Below are 23,435 nucleotides of genomic sequence, written 5' to 3'. Positions count from 1 at the left end.
TTTTATTTTCTTTCTCATTTTCTTTCTGGTTTGATTTGATTTTTCTTGTGCAGCAATATAATTGTATAAATATGTATGCATATATTGGATTTAACATAAAAAAAGTCTGATTCTTTTTTGTCTTTTTAACTCTTTAGAGTTTAGAATACCATAGTTATTCATAGTATCCCCATAGTAGATGCTAATGATTAATTGTCACGTATAGATCTGTAACTCATCCAAAATTACTTTGCTAGCTGTACAGAATTAATTTGAGAGGAAAGACTGGGAAGCTGGGAGACTGGTTAAAAGTCTAAAACAAAGGGGTCATATCCATAAAAAACACATTAAAATACTATTGGAAAATGTTTAACAAAATGAATAAAAATACAGTATGATAGAGATAATGTTCATTTGTATACAACTTACAGCTTCAGGGATTTGAGTTTAACATTTAGAAGAAAATGAAGAGTTTATGATATTTCAGTCTTAAAAGGTGGAAAGAATGCATAACAAGAGATGTTGTAGAGGTAGAATCAAGAGGGCTTGCAATTAAATGGATATAAAAAGTGAGGGAACAAGAAAAGTCCAAGGTAACTTAGGTTATTAATCTGAGTGGCTTGGAAGACATGCTAAATGTTTTAGAAAAAATTAAAACTTAATGGTCACACATAACTAATGATTTACTCTACTTGCTATTTCTATTTGGGAAGGGGTGAGTTAGGAAACAGTGATATTGAGACAAGGAAAAAAATCAATATTTATAAAAATAAAAAAGTAAATTAAGTATAGAAAAGGATCTAAATGTAACTTTTACTATCGTATTACGTTTAGTATACTTCACTGTTTCACATAGCGTTTTGTATACCGAAATGTTCATTTTAAAATATTTATTGAATGTATAATAAAAAGGAAAATTTATTTTTAAATATACATTTCCTCTCCAAAAAAAAATTGTTATCCATGCTGAGCCAAAAGAAACAGTGAATTGTTATTTATTCTGATCTTTGAAGGGAAACTATAAAAATAACATTTTAGAGAAAGTAATAAACAGTAAAGAAACTGTTTCCAGAATCACAACACAGTATTTGTTTGACAGTGACAATCTGCATAAAAGTTCATTACGCAAGTAAAATATTTTCCTTACCTGCTATTTTCCACTGCTTTCATAGCATATTCAACTTGAAAAACTCTTCCATCAGGAGAGAAAGTTGAGGCTGACAGATCATACTGAAAGAAAAAAGGAAGCATCAACATGTAATACTGAGAAATCTCTAACAGATTGCACTGGGAAAATTTACATTCTACTGGAGGATAAATAAACATATACACTGATAAGTAAATACACGGTAGAAAGTTAAAGGGGAAGGGAGAGAAGAGACAATAGTGCTCTAGGAAAAACTACACCCTGAAGAAATTATGGAATCTAAGCAGCAGCTATCAGGTAGGAATACATTTCTGAGATGAGGAATAGCTTGTGCAAATTCAGATAAAGGAGCCAACATGTTAAAGGAATAGCTAGTAATCCAGTTTGAATAAACCACAAAATGCTAAGGAGAATGGTATAATATTGAGAAAAGAAGTTTGTATCCTTAATAAGGAGGACCTTACCATTACAATTAAGAAGTATTTGTATTTTAGATTAAGGTAAAGAAGGTATCAAACTATTTTTCTGGCTAGGTGAAAGACAAATCAGGAGGGAAAAATGGAAATCAAGGACTGATTAAGAAGCTACTACAATAGTCTTTTTAAAATAATGAAGCTTTGATTAGAGGAAGAGTCTAGGAATAATTCAGATATGAAGCCAAGTGGCTTGGTGGATAGGGGTTTCTTCAAACAGTATCAGAAATTTTGGTTGAACAATTTGGGAGTATCATGACGGAAAGACTTTGTGAGGCACAAGCCGGGTAACAGAAGAAAATCCATCAGCCAACTAATTTACCAATATATTTTTTACCAGTATGTACTGGAAGAAGCAGGGAAAAAAAGTGTCTCCATCTGGTGTTGGAAGAGGGGCAATAGCCTACTAATCAGTCAGTAGCTGGCTTTGGGGACACTTGACAAAGTCTTGTTTTTCTTTGTGGTTGGCTTTCACAAGAATTAGAGTAGAGGGAAACTTTAAATATAAGTGGAGTGAACTTTACTTATTTGTTTACACAGAAATGGAGGCTAATTAAAAAAAAAAAGGAATCATGTTGAGAGAGGGAGAGTGGAGAGAAAAGAATTTAGGGGGGAAGGAAAGAGAAAGAAAAGGGGAAGTGAAGAAAGAACAAGAAAACAGATACAGATACATCGAGGGAGAAAATTAACATACACAGTGCTTTTCTATTTCCCTTCAAAGAGATATTATGAGTTCAGTTTTGAAGAAACTGAATTTGAGGTTCAAATGATGGCATTATCCAAGTGGAAATGTACAGCAGCCAAACATGCAGAACTCCATGAAATTAAGGAGAAAAGTAAAATTTGTATATATATGTGATCTGCATAGAGATAATTGAACTCAAGGGGGCAGATGATATTTTCAAGAAAAAGTATAAAGAAAAAGAAAAGGAGGGAAGAGGGATAGTGCACCACCCCTGAAGTGAAGAAGACCTGAATTCAAATCTGGCCTCAGACACTTAACACTTTACTCCTGGGCCAAGTCACTTAACCCCAATTGCCTCAGCAAAAAAAAGAAAAAGAAGAAGGAAGAAGGAGAGGAAGAAAAAGGAGGAGGAGGAGGAAAAAGAAAAAGAAAAGAGAGCTCAAGGCAGAGAGTAGAGACTTAAGAGGAAGATCACAAAACAGAAAAGTGAACAAATGGGAGATACAGTAATGTTTCAGAAATCAAAGATAGAAGGAATATTCAGAAAAAGGGAGTGGTTAACTGTGTCAAAAGCTGCAAAAAGTCCTAGAAAAATGGGAACTGAGAAAATGGCATGGGAGACTTCAATTGAGTGGCAAGGTCAAAACTATACTTCAAAGGTTGTAAAAAAGGGAATGGCTAATGAAGTAAAATGTAGTATAGTGTAGATCAGGTGTCAAATTCAAGGCCAGACCAAGATTAAAATGCAGTTGGGAAATATTTAATTAAAAAAAAAAATTAATTTAAAAAAAAAAAAAAAACACAGATAATGTTAATACTGCAATTTTCCAAATCAAAACTGCAGGGATCTGAGTTTTATACCACTAGTATAGATAACTATTTTTTAGGCTCTTGGCAGTGAAAAGAGACAGGATGAATCTGAAGGATTAATAGGATCAAAGAGTTGTTTTTTTTTTTTTTGTTTGTTTGTTTTTTAAAGGATGGGAAAGACTAACAGGCCAGAAAGCAACTGGGAAGGAGACCAGAACAGAATGAAAATGAAACAGAAAGTATGTCTGAATAGGGAGACAAACTCCCAGATGAATTTGGGAAGAAATGGGATCAAGGCCACGGATGATCAGGATTGCTGCAGAGAATATGAAGAGAAGTCAGTTAAGAAAAGTCTAAGTTAGCTGATATAATGTGAGAGAGGGTTAAATGAAAATGTAAGACTCCAATTATCATCACTTTCTCATTTTCACACACTAAATAAGTTACCAAATTCTGTCAATTTTAAGCCCATCTCTCTCAAATCCATGCTTATGTCTTCACTCTACAGTGGAAAACACACTAGGATTTGGAAGATCTGAGTTCAAATCCAAACTCTGATACCTACTAGCTATGTGATCCCAAGCAAGTCCTGTAACCTAACTCAGTTTCTTATTCTGTAAAATAGATAATAGTACCTACCTCACAGCATTGTTTTGATCCAATGAAATAGCATTATGTAATTGTAAAATGTTAAAACATGTTATATATGAATGCTAGCTATGATCATTATCAATTTGACTTTTGTCTGAACCTCAATCTCCTCATCTAAATTCCCTTTCAGTTCTAAGATTGTGACCATGGCCCTTGTTCAGCTCTCATCACCTCTTATCTAATCAACAGAATATTTTCCTATTTGGTCTCCCCTGCTTTCCATTTCCCACATCTACAATCCATCCTCTACATAGTTACAAACTGCTATACCTAAAGCATGCTCAAGATTCAGTGTCTTGTGTTATTTTCTAAAATCAAATACAAATTCTTCCTTGGCATTTAAAGCCCTCTAAAAACCAAGCTCCATAACCTGTCATGCTAAACTGATTTCATAATACTTCCCCTCATACATAAATTTATATTCCAAACAAACCAGCTTCTTGTTGTTTCCTACATACAACATTCTACACCATTTCTTTGCACAAGTGGTACCCCCATTCTAAAAGGCAGCTACTCTTATCTCTATCTTTTGCAATCCCTGAAGTTTTCAACTTATTTGTATTTAGAATATTTTACTTATCTTCATAAATGTTTATACCCCATAGAATGTAAACTACTAGAAATCAGGAATTGCTTCATTTCTGTCTTTGTATCTCTAACTAATATTGTATTTTATTGACTTATACATAGAATTCAATTAATAAATGTTCTTGCCCCAACCAGCTGGAGGCCAAGAATTCTGGCCATTATAGGGAGTAAAAAGTAATTTTTTATAAGATGAATATATCAAAAATACCAGAAACTGGAGGAAATAAGATGCTTTTGTAACATTCTGAAGAGGAGAAAAGGAAAGCCTGAAGTGGGGTGGTGACAATGGAATGAAAAGACAAAGGGTAAGAGAGGCAGTGGGGAAAAGTAGGAAAAATGTTGGCCAGTGAAATGAAGAAAGACCAGGGTTGTAATGAATTTGGTTAGTAGTAGCAACTCTAAAAGTTGGAATGATATTTGCAAGTAATATTAACCATACAGGGATGATATGAGGGAATGCTTTGTAAAACTTAAAAAAGGCCTACCTATCTAGAGAAGTAATTTAAATTTAGATGCAGGCTTTAAAAACTACAAAACACGCTACTGCTATGCAGCAGCCTATCTTGGGAATAGGAGTCCAGGGGATGGTGGTTAAGGGAGAAACACATTTAGTAAAAAAAGTTTAAGAGGAAGAAAAAAAATCACAGCTCCAACTCAAATTTCTCTTCTAATTATCATCATCTTTCCGAGTTCAGATACAAGAAGAGCTTTTTGGTATCTTCTTCAGAACTTGAGGTTCTGTTTCTGTACTCTTGGGAAGGATGTGGACGCAAAAGCAAAGCTTCCCACGCAAGGAGTCCCGTGACTCAGCAGCACGCCGAGTTCTAGGGACCCTTCACCGCAGGTTTCTTAGGTTACACAAATCTCAGGGGACTGGGATCCCACACCCTCTATCATGGGGAAGGAAAGGAGTCTCCCCCCCGTCCTCAGCCCTTCGTTCTCCCCTCCCCGCCAATCCGTCACCCGCTCTGGGCCCCCGGTTCAGTACTTTCGGTTTCCTCAACAGGCAAAAGAAAATGACTCGGCAAACGCGAACAAGCCCGGCCCTCGGCGCTCGCTAGGCTGTTGGAGCCTGGGAAATCAAGCTCTCCGTGGGCGGCTTCCTAAAGCCTGGGTCTCTCGGCCACGCTCTCGGGAGCTACCGAGGCTCAGGGCCCAAGATCCGAAGGGGGGGAGGGGAAGGGCGCGTCTTTCCCAAAGGAGAAACCGGCAGGAGAGGGCCGAAGGTGGCGGTAGCATATGGGGAAAGGCACAAGCGTGAGGGGCGCAGGATAAACTCCGAGCTCCTATGGCTCCCCCTTCATTCTGTTCCCCCGATTTGCGCGGAGAAAAGACTCACCCCAGTCCCGATGGAGCTCATGGCGCCTAAGCCACCACAGAGACGTGGAGGGATCTTTCAAGGCCTAAAGCGCCGCTCCTCTCGCCACAGACCGGCGCAATCGAACAACACCGGCTGTCATTGGTCCGAATTTCAACCAATAGCCTGCAGCAGCTAGACCTTTTCTCTAGTCAGGCTTAGAAGCCGAGAGGCTGAAGAGGTAGGGAGGCAAAAGAGTGGCAGGGAACACGCCTGCGCAGAACTGGGGCTGAAGTGGGAAGAGAGGGATGAGACCTTAACCTCTGGGATCTCCCTCCCCCGGCCTTTCCCCCTCCCCAGTCAGGCCGAGCGCATGCACTTTCTTTTGTCATCTCTTCCACTGTGCCGTGTGAAATCATAGTATTCAAGTTTTACCCCCAGCTCTTCTCTTCCAGCTTTTCTGAGTGGAGCTTGCCCTTTGAAAAAACGAAGGTAGTCCAGGCTTAAAAATAAATCTTATATGAAATGAGCAGATCCAGGAGATTATTATACAGGGCAACAACAAGAGTATGCAATGATTAATTCTGATGGACGTGGCTCTCATCAACAATGAGATGATCCAAAACAGTTCCAATTGTTCAGTGATGAAGAGAGCCATCTACACCCAGAGAGAACTGTGGGAACTGAGTGTGGTTCACACGTAGCATTTTCACTTTTTGTTGCTGTTTGCTTGCATTTTATTTTGCTTCCCTTTTAAAAAACAAAACTGCCTTGATTGGATTTTTCTTGTACAGCACAATAATTGTATGAAATATGTATAAATGCATATATTGGATTTAACATAGTTCTACCATGTTTAACATGTATTGGACTACTTGCCATCTAGGAGAGGAGTGGGGGAAGAAGGGAAGATTGGAGCACAAGGTTTTGCAAGAGTTAATGTTGAAGAATTATCCACACATGTTTTGAAAAATGAAAAGCTTTAATAAAAAAAAATTAAAAAAAAAACTTATAGACTAGCCAGAAAGTGCTCATAAATAAATAAAAATAACACTCTTGGTAAGAGTGAGTTGTGATTCATGTGCAAAAATGTTCATAACAGCTTTTTTGTAGTACTAGTCAGGAACTGAAAACTGAATGGATGCCCATCAGTTGGAGAATGGCTGCATAAATTTTGGTATATGAATGTTATGGAATATTATTGTTCTGTAAGAATTGACCAACAAGATGATCTGAGAGACCTGGAGAGACATATATGAACTGATGCTGAGTGAAATGAGCAGAACCAGGAGAACACTGTACACAGCAACACAAGATTAAAAAATGATCAATTCTGCCTGATATTGATGGGGGTTGAGGCCCCTAAGATTCCTTTCTAATTGCCCAACCCATGGCTGACCTTGATTCACAAATTCTGGTCAAAGGCACTCTTTGAATATCCAGGCCCAGCCCCCACTATCAGCTCAGCTTCCCCCAGCCCTCACCTGATCTGAGCTAACAGAAAAGCCTGCTAAGAACTTAGGGGAACCGCCCATCATCTTTTGGGTATAAAAGAGGTGAGTTGGAACTCCCTCTTTGCAGGCGCCCTCCCCACCAACACATGGTATCCTTCCAGCCACATAAGGGTTCCTGCCCGCCCAGTGGCCACCTCTGGCCCTAACATCTTTCTAACTGAACTTTACTTCTAAATTCCTACAATAAACCTTTTATTTATCATCAATCTAGGTTTTCGGGCCTGTAAATTCATGTTACAGGGGACACTGCGCCTCATGGGATTATCTTATTATCTATGCGCCGAGAATGGGGTTCCCCTTTCCTTTCCCTCATTAATATGGCTATTTTCAACAATGAAATAATTTGGGGCCATTCTAATAGATTTGGGATGGAAAGAGCCATCCATATGTAGAGAGAGAACTCTGAAGACTACGCAAATGTTTAAAAATATGTGGGACAATGACCCTTACCCAAATTAAAATCAGAGACTCTCAAGGTAAAAAGCAAAAAAAAAAAGGATTTATTACCATCTATCGAGAAAAGGCAACTCCCAACAGGCAAAGTGTCAGTACAGGAATGCAAAGCACAAACTGCAAAACCCAAGATCATATAGACCTTTATGCAGAAGTCCCCTCCTCTGACCTTTTTTCCCATTGGATGGGAAGTTCTAATTTACCCTGAGACTAAATATTTACCTAGAAATGACAAATACTAATCAATAATACACTCTTTACTATATTTGGCACTTAAATGCTAATAAAAAGTGGGGGTTGGGGAACAGGAGGGGAATGTAAGTTTATCCAAGACAGTCAAACAGCTGCAGCATGTTTAAACTATATCAACTTGCTTGTTGTCTTGGAGAGGGGTGAGAGAAAAGGAGGAGGAAGAAAAATTTGGGATACGAAGTTTTATAAAGATAAATGTTGAAAACTATATATATATATTTGAAAAAATAAAATACTATTAAAGTGGGGGGAAGGGAAGAGAGGAGACAGTGAGTTGTGGTCTATCCAGCTTAAGTATTTGGACAGAGACACTGTTGCACATTTTTTGTGGAGGTTAATATGTGTAAGTATATATATATATATATATATATGTATGTATACATATAAATTCCCTGACAATTCATAAAATGTACCCAGTAAAAGTTTTAACAATCAGCTCTCTAAAGCAGAATGAGTAAGGGGGGTAATAGAGGGGAGAGATTTATAAAATCTGTGTCATTGACATTTTCTCCGTTACTTTCTTAAGTCTAGACTCTAGACAATCAGCAAAACAATTACTGAAGTCATAATTTGTAGTCTTTGTCTATTTCAGGAATGTAAATGCCTGCTCAGAAAATGTAAAAATTAGCTCTTCTGAGCAGGTAGGAGCTGACTCCTATACATCTCTTTAGATAACCCACCACTTGTTCAGAAGTTTGGTCAAATGTCTTTTAAAATGTCTCAAAATGTGGAAGAACTGGAGGGAGAGAGAGAATTTGGAACTCAAGATGTTAAAAAATTAATGTTAAAATAAAATTGTTTTTAAATAATAATTTTTTTTATTATTTTTATTATATTTTTTAAATAATATTATCCCTTGTATTCATTTTTCCAAACCATCCCCCCCCTCCCTCTACTCCCTCCCCTTGATGACAGGCAATCCCATACATTTTACATGTGTTACAATATAACCTAGATACAATACATGTGTGTAAATACCATTTTCTTGTTGCACAATAAGCATTAGATTCCGAAGGTACAAGTAACCTGGGCAGACAGACATTAGTGCTAACAATTTATATTCACTTCCCAGTGTTCCTTCTCTGGGTGTAGTTATTTCTGTCCATCACTGATCAACTGGAAGTGAGTTGGATCTTCTTTATGTTGAAGATTTCCACTTCCATCAGAACACATCCTCATACAGTATTGTTGTTGAAGTGTATAGTGATTTTCTGGTTCTGCTCATTTCACTCAGCATCAGTTGATGTAAGTCTCTCCAAGCCTCTCTGTATTCCTCCTGCTGGTCATTTCTTACTGAACAATAATATTCCATAACCTTCATATACCACAATTTACCCAACCATTCTCCAACTGATGGACATCCATTCATCTTCCAGTTTCTAGCTACAACAAAAAGAGCTGCCACAAACATTTTGGCACATACAGGTCTCTTTCCGCTCTTTAGTATTTCTTTGGGATATAATCCCAATAACAGCAATGCTGGGTCAAAGGGTATGCACATTTTGATAACTTTTTGGGCATAGTTCCAAATTGCTCTCCAGAATGGTTGGATTCTTTCACAACTCCACCAACAATGTATCAGTGTCCCAGTTTTCCCACATCCCCTCCAACATTCATCATTATTTGTTCCTGTCATTTTAGCCAATCTGACAGGTGTGTAGTGGTATCTCAGAATTGTCTTAATTTTCATTTCTCTGATCAGTAGTGATTTGGAACACTCTTTCATATGTGGATATAGTTTCAATTTCATTATCTGAGAATTGTCTGTTCATATCCTTTGACCATTTATCAATTGGAGAATGGTTTGATTTCTTATAAATTAGGGTCAGTTCTCTATATATTTTGGAAATGAGACCTTTATCAGAACCTTTAACTATAAAAATATTTTCCCAATTTGTTACTTCCCTTCTAATCTTGTTTGAATTACTATTGTTTGTACAGAAACTTTTTAGTTTGATATAATCAAAATCTTCTATTTTGTGATCAATAATGATCTCTAGTTCTTCTCTAGTCATAAATTCCTTCCTCCTCCACAGGTCTGAGAGGTAGACTAACCTCTGTTCCTCTAATCTATTTATGATCTCATTCTTTATGCCTAAATCATGGACCCATTTTGATCTTATCTTGGTATATGGTGTTAAGTGTGGATCCTTATCTAATTTCTGCCATACTAATTTCCAGTTTTCCCAACAGTTTAGAAAATACTAGGCTTCTTCCATGGAAATACCATTTAGTTGAAGAGTAGAGTTTAAGTAAGAATAATGAACGAGTTGGTGGCATCAGATTAAAGAAGATTTTGTATTGAGGACCTGGGCAAATGAGTCAGGAGGGAGCTACTGAAAAATATTTTAGAAAAATACATGACCTAAAGCATAACTATACTTAAGGAATATTAATCTGTTAGACATATAAAGAATAGATTAGAAAGGAGGATGTAACAGAAGACATCTTAAGAAGATATTGTTATACTTAGAGAACTCTAGAGAATCAATTTTTTAAAAAATCAACTAAAAAAAGTTAACAACTTTAGTAAAGTTGCAGGATATAAAAACCCACATGAAATATCAGCATTTCCATATACCACCAATAAAGTCCAGAAGCAAGAAATAGAGAAATTCCGTTTAAAATAACTGCAGACAATGTAAAATAAATAGGAGTGTAACTGCCAAGACAGATTCAAGTATTATATGACCATAATTATAAAACACTTCACAGAAATAACAGAGTATCTAAGCATATGGAGAAATATTAATTGCTCAATATAATAAAAATGGCAATTCTATCTAAATTAATTTATTTGTTCAATAACATAACACACTATCAAATAATTATTTTATAGAGGAAGAAAAATTACAAAATTAATCTAGAAGAACAAAAGGTTAAGAATATCAATGGAATCAATTTTTTAAAATGTGAAGGTAGTTGGCTTAACAGTTCCAGATTTCAAACTATATTACAAAGTGCTAATCATCAAAATAATCTGGCCCTGGCTAAGTAAGAGAATGGTAGATTGGTGGATTATATCAAAGCTTCTTAAACTGTAGATCACAATCCCATATGGGGGTCACATAAATATATGTGGTATCTGGAAAAATTTGGCAGCAGCAAAAGATATCAAATATTGCACCAAAATTTAATTCTTTATGTAAAATTAAACAAGCACATCCATCTTATTATTATGTACATGTGCTTTTGTCTTTAATAATTGTATAACAAAGAATTATTTTAAAATAAGTTTCTTTATAATTTATTTTCAGTAAATATTTAATGTGTATAATGTGTATGCCTATATACCCTTAGTCATGTAAAAATTTCCCAGGTGAAAAGAAGTCAAGAATGGAAAAAGTTTAAGAAGCCCAAACTAGATTAGGTACACAATATATAATAGTAAATCACCATAGAAATATTGTTTTTGTTGAGTTATCTTCCAGATCCCATTTCAGGTTTTCTTGTCAAAAATACTAGAGTGCTTTACCATTTCCTAATCCAGCTCATTATAAAGATGAGGAAACTGAGACAAGCAAGGTTAAGAGACTTGTCTAAGGTAAAAAGTGAGGACTGATTTGAATTTAGGTCTTCCTAACTCCAAACTCAGCATGCTATCCACTGTGTCCCTTAGTTAACAATATGTAGTTATTGTTACAGTCTATTAAACCCCAAAAGTCAAGCATTTGGAATAAGAACTCAACATTGACAAAAAAAATTGCTGGTAAAACTGGAAAGCAGTTTGTCAGAGCACCAGCCCTTAAGTCAGGAGGACCTGATCTCAACACTTAACACTTCCCAGCTGTGTGACCCTGGGCAAGTCATTTAACCCCAATGAGAGAGAGTAAGAATCATGGAAGTAAAATAGATATTTTTGATTACATGACATTTTTGTAATTACACAAATAAAACTAATGCAGCCAAAATTAGAAGAAAAATGATAAACTGTGGGGGAAATTTCCATCAAGTTTCTGTAATAAAGCCTTTATTTCTCAAATACATAAGGAACTGAGTTAAATTTATAAAAAATAAAAGCCATTATCCACTTTGTAAATGGTAAAAGGATAAGAGTAGGTAATTTTCAGATGGAGAAATCAAAATTATCTATAATCACATGAAAAATTCCTTAAATCACTATTGATTAAAAACTATAAATTAAAATAACTCTGAGGTACTACTTTACAACTATCAAATTGAGTAACATAACAGAAAAGAAAAATGATAAAAGCTGGAGGGAATGTAGAAAATTTTGGAACATTGATGCACTGTTGCTTAGAGATGTGACCTTGTCCAAACATTCTGGAAAACAATTTGGACCTAGGCCAAAAATCTATAAAATTGTGCATACCCTTTGACCCATCAAAACTATTACTATGTCTATATTCCAAAGAGATTAAAGAAAGTGGAAAAGGACCAAATAATACAAAACTATAGGAACTTTTCTTGTAGTGGCAAAAAATTAGAAATTGAGGGATGACCATTAATTGAAAAATGGCTAACAAGTTATTATATATGGTTGTGATAGAAAACTTTTGTGTTATAAGACCTGACAAGCAGGATGGTTTCAGAAAAAGCTTAGGAAGATTTATGTGAACTCATGCAAAGTGAAGTGAGCAGAATAAGGAAAACATTATACACTGTAATAGAAATATTATAATTATGATCAACTGTGAAAGACTGATCAAGACAATGATCCAATACTATAATGAAAAATGCTTCCCACCTCCAGAGGAAAAAAATTGTTAATTTTGAATACTGACTGAAGTTTGTTCTTCTCAGTAGTATTTTATTTTATCAAATACAAGTAAAGATAGTTTTCAATTCTGTAAGACTTTGTGTCCAAATTCTTTTTCCCTCCCTTATTTCCCCCTTCCCAAAACATCAAGCAATCTGATATAGATTATATGTGCAATTCTTTTAAATATATTTTCATATTTGTCATGTTGTGCAAGAAAGATCAGATCAAAAGGGGAAAAAACATGAGAAAGAGGGAAAAAAAAACAGCAATGTAATAAAAGTAAAAATACAATGCTTTAAACCACATTCAGTCTCTATAATTCTCTCAGTTCAGATGATATTTTCTATCCCAAGTCTATTGGAATTTTTGAGGCATACTTTTAAAATACCTTCTTATTTTCTTGTTTTATTTTTTTGTCTGTGTTTTCTCTTGCAACATAGCTATTATGGAAATATGTTTTGCATGATTGACATGTATAATCAGTATCAAATTGCTTGCTTCTCAAGGAGAAGGACAGGGATAGAAGTAAGGGAGAGAATCTGGAATTCAAATTTTTAAAAAATAGTTGTTAAAAATTTGTTTATACATAATTGGGAAATATTTCATGAAATAAATAGAACATTTTAAAGAATATTACAATAATTCATGTGAGTGCATGAAAAATCCTGGATAAAAGTCTAATGTACAAAATATTAACAACATGATACATATATAAAACCAAGGGTCATATCCCAATAAATAAGTGATTAAAGGATATGAAGAATTTTCAAAAGATTTGCAATCTATAAATGACCACTTGAAAACATGTTCCAAATCAATTAATTAAGCATTCTAAGCAGCATTCTAAGAAAGGTAAAAGACAATCTCTATTTACAAGGAGGTCACAGTTTAATGGGGGAGATAATACACAAACAACCATATATGAACAAGTTGTATACTGGACTAAATTTGCAATAATTAGGGGGCATCTAGGAGGCACAGTGGATAGAGCACCAGGCCTGAAGTCAGGAGGACCTGAGTTCAAATTTGATCTCAGACACTTAACACTTCCTAGCTGTGTGACCCTGGGCAGGTCACTTAATCCCAGTTGCCTCAGCGGAAAAAAAAAAAAAAATAAAAAAAATTGCAATAATTAACAGAGGGGAAGGCTCTAGAAGAGGAATTAGGAAGGTAAAACTTTAATTGAGACTTAAAAGGAAGCAAGGAAGATAGAAGGCAGAAATTAGGAGGCATTCCAAGCATAGCAGCCATCCAGTGAAAATACCCTGAATCAGACAATGAAGTGTTCTGTCCCAGGAGGCCAATGTTGCTAAATCAGAGAGCACACATTTGTTTGTCTTGGGGTTAGAGTGGGTCAGAGGGGGAGCAGGAGAAAAAGAAAGGTAACTTTTTTTTCAAGAAGGAAAGGGGGAGGATGTAGTTATGGAGGGCTTATCTTATAAGTGATTTAGGAGTTAATAGGGAGTTTGTGTGATGTGGCTTTAGGAAGATCACTTTAATAGCTAAATAGAGGAAGGAATGGAGTAGGGAGAGACTTGTAGTAGGCAAACCAACCAATAAAATATATGTGCATTAATGAGATCATGTACAGTCAGCAGAGAGAAAAGGGGTATATTCTAGATATGTTATAAAATAAAATTGACAGCTCTTGGTAACAGTTTGGATAGATGTGGGAATGAGACATAGTGAAGAATCAAGGTGTGAATCCTGGTGATTAGGAAGTAAGGTAGTGTCACCAACAGTAATAAGAAAGTTAGGAAGATTGGGAGGAATGATAATGAATTTAGTTTTAAACATATTGAGTTTAAGATGAGATATCGAGTTTGAGATGTTCATTAGACAATAAGAGATTCATGTCTGCAGGTCAGCAGAGAAGTTAGGACTGGCTAAATAGATTTTAAAATAGTGGGATACTAATTCCACTGTTGGTGGAGCTGCAAACAATTTGGAACTACCCCAAAGAAGCTAGAAAACTATGCATTCCATTTGACCCAGAAATACTACTTCAAGGTCTGTATCCCAAAGAGATTTTTTTAAAAAAGAGAAAACAGTCATCCCTTTCCTCTTAGGTCTGATCTCCTCCAGGCTAAACAATATCCAAACTTTTCAACTCATTTTTGATGAACTCAAAATAATTTATCAATCTTGTTGTTCAGTCATATACAACTCTTTTGATTTCATTTGAGTTTTCTTAGCAAAGATACTGGAGTGTTTTGCTTCTTCATTTTAGTTGAGGAAACTGAAGCAAACAAGTGATTTGCCCAGGATTACCTAGCTAGAAAGTATCTGAGGCCAGATTTGAACTCAAAATGAGTTGACTCCTGGTCCAGCAATCTATCCACTATGCTATCTAGTTACTTATTATTCAATTAGTCATCCAGTATTTTTGAAATATCTTCACTTTATCTCTTTCCCTTGGCTTCCTATCTTCTCATAAAATGACTCTGGTTTCTCCAATCATTTGAAGAGGGAAAAAAGGGGAAAAAACTTCTCTTGATCTCTTCTATACAATTATATTTCATCTTTTTTTCCCTCTTCATTAATACACATCTTGAGAAAATTATCTAACAACTGCCAGTTAAGATGTAACGTGAAAGGTTCTAGCTAAGCCCAAATCTCTTGAAGAACATCTAAAAGTAAAAAAGTGTGTATGAAACTACAAAACTAAAGAAAAGACTATTCATCTCTTCATCTTTACTCATTTGCTAGTTGTGAAGATCTCTTAGTGGTTTCAATTTGCATCTCTCTTATTATTAGTGATTTGGAGGATGCCTGAATATGACTGCTAATAGTTTACAATTCTTTTGAGAGTTGTTTGTTCATACTCTCTGATTGATTCTGGATTTAATCTTTTTTCAACACACTTGATAATTTATAGGCACTCCCTGGGTCATAGCCAAGCTTCCTGGACCTATTCAAAGCTTATTTTTGTGCAACTTCTTTTTAGATTGAAGGCTTTTTATTGAAACGTTTTCTTACCTAGTTAAATAAAAGAAATACAATAATGTAAAAAAAGAAAAACTTGCTATTTCTTGTAATTGGAATATGCAAGGTAGTGTAAAATGTGGGAGTGGATCAAATGAATCTCACTTTGACCTGCAATTGATGAAAGAGGTAACTCACAGCCCTTGGTTCCTGGACACTGTTCTCCCATTGCTGGGATTCTCAAGAAATTTCTTTTAGGAAATGATTATCAGAATGCTCTCAGAAAAACCAAAATGAAATGTACCATGAATAAAGTAATAGCAATGTTATGGGACAGTCAGCTGTGAATGACTTTGCTGTTTTCAGCAATACAATGATCCAAGATTACTCAAAAGTATTTATGATGAAAAATACTAGCAATAAGCAGAGAAAGAATTGATTGTCTCTAAGTAGAGATTAAAGCATCCTTTTTTAAAAATTTATTTTTCTTAAGGTTTTTTTTTTGGGGGGGTGGAAATTTATGTTTTCTTTTGAAACATGACTTTTATGGAAATGTTTTGTATAACTTCACATGTGCCTTTTCAATGGGAAGTGAGGATGGGGAGGAAAGGAGAGAAACGATTTTAAAAACAAATATAAAAAAATTATTTTATAGATAACAGAAAAATACAAATATTAAATAAAGAAATAAACAACAATAAAATAAAGTTATGTTTCAATTACATTGGGGAAGAAAAGAAATTTCCCTCAGGCACAGAACAATTTCTTTGTAAGGGCTATTTGTTGAGGCATGAGACTGGTCTGTCTTTATTTCATTATGTAAATCAAGCTACTAAGATATAATTAGAACAGCAAAGGGAAGATAGGAAGTCCAGTGTTTTCTGGACTCTTCAGCAGAGGAGACTTGGCCAAGATTAAAGTTGGCCAGGGTTGAAGCTAACATCTCTCTTCCTCCTTCTCTCCCTAGGCAGTTTTTTCTCATCAATATGCTAGAAAGGCAAATTTGTTCTAATTTTTGAAATTTTATCCCTCCTTAATTCACTTGATAATTTATAGGCAATCCATGGGTCAAGGCCAAGTTTTCCAAGTCTATTCAAATTGTGTTCTTAGATAAAACTTCTTTCTAGAGTCAAAGGCTTTTCCAGCACTTAGTCTAAGACTTAGGTGTGATTGAAACATGTTCCTACCTACTTAAGTAATTAAAGACTAAAAACTCGAATCAAGTCAATAAAATTTTATTAAACTTTCATTATATGTCAGGTACAACGATAAGGGCTGGAGATGCAAACAAAAGCAAAATCAACCACTGACCTTAAGGAGAGGTCATTTAAAATTTTAATTTTAAATTGATGGTATCACTTTAATTGGTGAAATTGTAAAACACATTATGTACAAATAAGATATATAGAAGTATCTCTAAATTTCAGAAGGAAAGCTCTAGCACTGTGGGGTGCTGTCATGGCCTCTGTCAAAAGGAAGCATTTTATCTGACTTGAAGGAAAATAAGGAAATCAGAATGCAGAGACAAAGAGGAAGACCATTCTGACAAGTGTTAATGAAAAGACATTGAGCTGGGAGAGTCTTGTGTGAAAAGGAGCAAGAAGGCCAGTGTTGCTGGATTGTTGAGAGTACAAGAAAGCAGGGAGAGCTTTAAAAGTCAAAAAGAATATTTCAGTTTTGATACTGGAAGTAATAATCAGTGGAGTTTATTGAGTAGAGGAATGACATGGGTGGACCTGCACTATAGGGAGATCACTTTGGTAGTTATGGAGTAGAATTACAGAGTAGGTTTGCTTGTGATAGGCAAACCAATGAGCAGATTATTGTAATATAGTCCAGTTGTGAAGTGGTGAGGGCCTGTAACAGGGAGACTATGTCAGAGAAGAGAAGGGGAAATGTGAAAGATATTACAATGGTAGAAATGACAAGAGTTGTCCACAAATTGGTTATATATAGTGTGAGTAAAAATGAGGAAGGTTAGGGATAACATCAAGCTTGTGAGCCTAGAATTAATAAGAAGAGACATAGCATCTAAATAATGAGTCATTATGCTAATTGATAATTTAAAAGGGGGCCAATGGCTCTCTTGAATGTCAAAGACCCTCATGGAACACACTCAATGTTTATATGCCATTGGAAAAGTGTGTGTTTACTTGTCAAATATGAAAAAAAATGACCAAATGTTATAAAGGTTATATAAACTCCATTAACTCTGAAAATACCAAAAAGCTCATACAAGTTATCACAATCACAGTTAACACTAAGAAATAAAGCAAAATAAAACAAAAAGGCTAATAGTAATCATAAGAAAAAACTTACTTTATTCCAGTCAAAGAGGGAAACTAGTAGGAACATGAGTCTTACAGGGGCTTCTCTGACTCAGAGACCACCGGGGGCTGGCGTGAAACAATTCTAGGATTTTGTTGTGACTTGGTTCATTCACAGGGTGAGTGCAAAGGATTGTTGTTATACCAAACTCAAGACATTGATCCTTAGCTCTGGAAATCGGGAGGTCTCCTAATAGCAAAAATAGAGAAATAAAAAGAGCGGTGCTCTTGATGTGGGAATCCAAATAGGAAGAGATCTACTCTGATTGATTAATAAGTAATAAGAAAATAAATGGTTTAATAAGAGGTGAAGTTATTCTAATGAGCGAATGAGGCACATAACTGGTCACTCAGACTTGGATAAAGAGACTTGTTCATACCCACAAGACCTCATTTAGACTAATCCTGACAAAACAGAGATCTATTTCCACCTAGGCCAATTTTGTCCAAATATAAGTTTTTCCCATTTTGTCCAAGATTTCACCTCATTATCAGCCCTATACTTTAAAGGTTGTCTGAATAGCCTGTAAGAGTTGATTTCTGTATGAGGAAATAGAAAAAAAAAATCCTGCATCTCCCCAATAATAAATGGATATTAATATCAGAGAGAAATAACAATTTCTCATTTCAAATCTGTTGCTTGCTGGCTATATGACTCTGAGCAAATCATTTGACTGCTCTCTGCCTCAGTTTCTTTTTTTTATTATTATTTAAAAAAATTTTTGACAGTATATATGCATGAGTAATTTTTTTAATAACATTATCCCTTGTATTCATTTTTCCAAATTATCCCCTCCCTCCCTCTACTCCCTCTCCTAGATGACATCTGCCTCAGTTTCTTGAACTGTAAAAATGGATATTAATACCAAACCTACTTTTTAGGGGAATTATTGTGAGGATAAAATGAGATACAATTTGTAAATCATTTAGCGCAGTGCCTGAAATAAAGTAGGTGCTTAATAAATTCTTGTTTCCTTCCTTTCTTTTTGGGAGAATGGTGATATTCTTGAACAAAGAAGAAAATTGGGAAGAAGGAATGGTTTTGGGGAAGAAATAATAAGTTCAGTTTTGAACATATTGATTTGAAGATATCTATGAGACATCCAATTCAAGATAGCAAATCAACAGTTGGAGACATGAGACTGGAAGAAAGGAGAGAGGTTAAGGATTGACATCTTAGTATCATATACATAAAGATGAAAAATAAATCCATGGAAACTAATGAGATCACTAAATGAAATAGTAGAGAAGAAGAGAAGGGGCCACCAGACAGCCTTGGGATTTACAGTTAGTGGGTATAATCTGGATGAAGGAAGTCTTTATTTGTACATAATGTTTGCAAAAATAGAGAAAGAAGGCATCTCAACAAATTATTATGAAATAAAAATGGCCCTAATACATAAATGGGAAAGCAATAGAGAAATAAAGCCCAATAGCTCTAATAACAGCAACTAGCATTTATATATAACGATTTTTTTTTTGCAAAGTGTTTTGCAAATATTACCTCTTTTTTCCCCCCTCACAATTCTGGGAGGTCTACACTCTACAAACAAAGCTGACAGAGGTTAAGTGGCTTCTGCAGGATCACACAACTAGTAAGTGGCTTTGAACTTAAGCGGTCCTAACACTGGGTCCAACAGTCTGCCTATGTTCTATCTACCTTCAGTTCATGCAGCTAGTGTCCAAGAATAGATTTGAACTCATAAGGATGTTATAGCTAGGGAAAAAATTATTAACCAAATAAGGGGTAAAGGTGATTATAAAGGATAAAATGTGTAATTTGATTACTATAATAAGGGAAAGCAAATTCAAACAATTCTGAAGCTCTACTTCAAATGTTTAGGTTGGCAAAAATGAAAAATGTGGATAATAGCCATTTTCAAAGGTGTCATGGTAGGACAGGCACTGTAATACAATTTAGTGGACCAGTAATTGGTTTAAATTTTCCGTAAAATAATTCAGAAATATACTTCCAAAGTCTAAATTATACATATATTATATATATATATGCATATATATGTGTGTATATATGTCTATATATCTATATATCTATATATATCTCCATATTTTTTATTCAACTCTATTTCTACTAGGCCTATAACCCAAAGAGATCAATGACACTGTTAAAGGGCTCTTATCTTTTAAAATATTTATAGTAGCAAAAAATGGAAAGAAAATCAGTGCCTCTCAGGTGGAAAATAGATAAACAAATTGTGATACATAAATACAATGGAATATTTATAATAGTTCCAGAAATAAATAAGGAAAGATTTATATGACCTATTGAAGAATGAAATGAACAAAACTCAAACAATGTAGTTAGTTATCACAGTAATAATGTAAAGAGAAACAACTCGTTAAGATATTAGCTCTGAATCAAAGCATCTTTTTTTCTGAACCAAAAACATCTTTTAGCAGAGAGGGTTTTTTTTTTTTTCTTCAAAATACCAAATCTACATACCTTGACTAAACTGAAATAGATCATAAATTAAATGAGTAATGTCTACTATTTGACAAACTTAAAGTTTTAACAATTAAAATAAATAAAACTGGAGTAAAATAAATATAAACAAAAATCCAACAAACTGTTGGTCCTCTATATAAATTCACCAAAATCTTAAAACAAAACAAAACAGTAGAACCGCAATAGTTAATTCAGATGGGAAAAAAGTTCTTTGAAATACAGGACTGTGGAATCATTGACATTTATTAAATGTAGTTTAAAAAAAATCTGAAAATTATAACCTGAGTTGATTATTTTTAAATAGATTTGGTAAGTTTCTTTTTTTCCTCAAGTTTAAATTCCAGTCCTCTGTCACACAATCCCTTAATATTTGAATATCCTTATGTCATTTATTCTGTACAACTCAGTAAATCAAGCATATAGTCTCAGGCAGAGGAACTAGAAATACAGAATAGACATGAATAGTTTTTTAATCCATTTTGCTTAACTATACATTTTTGTTATGTGCAGAAGGGAGAGCGTCCACTTGGAGGTGGAGGTGATAGTATGGTAGATAGGGACAGATTTGAAAAAAAGAACAATATAACATTACAAAACATCAAATGAGATGTTTAGCACAGTGACTGGCCCCTGGTAGGTGCTATATAAATGATAGCTATTATTATTATTTTATTAAATGCATAGGAAAAAACAAAAGTAAGTGAATGAAGGGGCACAAACAAATGGAGCAATTTTGTTACTACCATACACACAATCACATATGATTCTTTTTAAAAAATTGTACAAATAATTCATTTCTTTCTAGTTCTTTGTATATTGAGATATTTGTGGATTTTTTAGTTCATAAAAAGAGAATATTTTAAATTTTAAAGTAGAAGAAAAAATATTGTCTAAACCTACTGCCTCTCTTTCTAGGTTCTCCTTTTCTGTTTTTTTTTTCTGTTTGGCTGTCAGAGTCCCAATTTTATGCCCCACCTTTACCCCCTCCCTCAATCAATGACTGTCAAATTCAATGGCTTCTTTATATTCTTCATTTTCTTCACCTTCTTTAAGGCATTTGACTCTACTGATACCTTTGCCTATTGAGTACCCCTCTTCCTCAGATACAGTCACCTCTTTTTTGATTTTCCTCTCCATTAGTTCTTACTATTCTCCTGAAGTGGATGCTCTTTGCCCTCTTCAGTCTTCTCATCAATCTTCTTCATTTGACCAACTTGTTACCATTTCCATATGATTTCCTACATAATAGCTCCAAGCCTGATTTCTCTTATGGTTTCAGCTTCACATTCTCATTTCCTTTTTGCATTGTAAACTGGAATTTTCAAAACTAGGTTTATTTCCCTAAATTCTTCCTAACTCTACCATTTCTGCCAACTTCCTTTATTTCCTTCACCTTACCTAACCAGTTATCACTAGAATCCTTCTCTCTGTCTGTATTCCTATTGCAGCAATTCTACTAGGTATCCTAAATGTCCCCACTCTGGACCATTGGCTTCCAGTTAACTCCAAATCTATCCCTCTGACTGATGGCCCATGAACATTTCTTATGCATCCTTCCTCTCTCATGCATCTGTAGTAGCTCCTTTACCTGTTTTCCAAACCTTTCCCTTGGCATTCATGACATCCCTGTCTATCACTCCTAATCTGGCCAGTCTATCTTTCCAACTTTAACTCATGTTCACATGCTCCAGCCAGACTGGGCTAGTGTTTATCCCTGGGTACAACAGGCCCTGTCTTTCCCTGGTTCTCCCTAGACTTGGAAGGTCTCTTCACCCCTACTTTATCCAATTATTATTTATTCTTTCTTCAAAGCCCAATTCAAACCCCACCTTCTATTTTCCCAAACTACCACCATTTCACACTTTACAAATTTTTTTTTATCTTGCAGCTCTCTGATTATTGTTTTACTATTAGCTAAAGATACAAAGAAAAAATTTTAAAACAACTAAAAGGCTCTGCCTATAGGCCATTCTCCTCTTAAACAATATACGAGAGCAGGGATCACATTTAATCTAAAATTCTTAGCTCACCTAGTTTCTAACAAAGTACTCTTTAGGTGGTAGGTGCCTAATAATTGGTTATTGATTAATAAGCATAGCTATAATTTATATAACTTTATTAAAATTTACTTATTTTAGTCATATTATTTCATTTTATCTTTACAACAATCCTGGAAATAGGTGCTATTATTAAGCCCTTTTACAGATGGGAAAACTGAGGTGAGAAAAATCAAGGACTTCCCCACAGGCGCAAAGCTAGAAAATGGAGCGGGTTTGACCTGTTTCCGGACTTCAGGCCTACCACTGTGTCCTACTTGCACCCCCTGGCTGATTTGAGGTGCATATCACTTGCCTATTAAAGGGCGTGCCTTTGAGCACACACCCTTTTATTTTATTTTATTTTTTAATATCAGTGGCTAGGTTTTGCATATCATAGATGCTTATGGATTTTGATTTAATTTTAGTGAATTAATTTTGAGTTTTCAGTTGTTCAACTGAATTGAAGATTTATTTAGTTTTCTGAAAAATTAAGATAATTTTAAAATTATTTAATAAAACGATCATTGCTGATTTAGAACTTCTGAAATCTCGCAGCTTGAACAAAATATTTCAAAGGAAAAAATAATCCTCTTAAATTCTTACGCTATATCAATTTATCTGAACTTTTCCTCCCTTTTCTTTTTTGATTTTGGTATTGTTTCCCCCCCATTTTAGTCAGTTTGAGTTACTTTCGATTTAGACGCTTTACCCTACCCTTCTGTCCATGTTTTGGACTTTCACCTCGTCCTATCTTTACTTCTCTTCCTTTTACTAGTCTCTTAATCAGACGACCGTTTCTTCCTTTAAGAATATCTAAGATTACGTCAAAGCTTTGACTTTGTATCTCTATTAAAACTTATCTTTCAGCGAACTTCCAGATGTAGGCACACAAATTCTTAAATTCCTCTGATTCAACGTAGGCTGTGTGGACCTTCATGTTTCCCTTATTTTAATTTAAAAACAGAAATAAAATTTTAAGTTGATGACTCATACATACCTATCAAGAGGGTAAAAAAGTACCCACCCTTTAGGGTTGCCCGGCTAGCTCAGTCGGTAGAGCATGGGACTCTTAATCCCAGGGTCGTGGGTTCGAGCCCCACGTTGGGCG

The 23,435-nt window shown here is 35.0% G+C and overlaps 1 protein-coding gene and 1 non-coding gene across 2 annotated transcripts in view; one reads left to right on the top strand and one right to left on the bottom strand.

Moving 5' to 3' along the window:
• PSMA3 (proteasome 20S subunit alpha 3) overlaps window positions 1-5,916 on the bottom strand; it is a 28,362-nt gene extending 22,446 nt beyond the window's left edge. The window contains exons 1-2 of the mRNA XM_074290233.1: window positions 5,673-5,916; window positions 1,127-1,209 (exon numbers count right to left, since the gene is read on the bottom strand). Coding sequence (XP_074146334.1) covers window positions 1,127-1,209; window positions 5,673-5,693 — 104 coding nt within the window. The 5' untranslated portion in view covers window positions 5,694-5,916. The remainder of the gene's footprint in view (window positions 1-1,126; window positions 1,210-5,672) is intronic.
• Window positions 5,917-23,362: 17,446 nt separating this feature from the next.
• Window positions 23,363-23,435, top strand: TRNAK-CUU (transfer RNA lysine (anticodon CUU)). The gene has a single exon. It is a non-coding gene; the product is annotated as a tRNA-Lys (tRNA).

This window comes from Sminthopsis crassicaudata, chromosome 2, assembly GCF_048593235.1.
Source record: "Sminthopsis crassicaudata isolate SCR6 chromosome 2, ASM4859323v1, whole genome shotgun sequence".
Lineage (NCBI taxonomy): Eukaryota > Metazoa > Chordata > Mammalia > Dasyuromorphia > Dasyuridae > Sminthopsis > Sminthopsis crassicaudata.
Note: the sequence above shows the minus strand (reverse complement) of the source record. Positions and strands in the feature narration are given on the sequence as shown.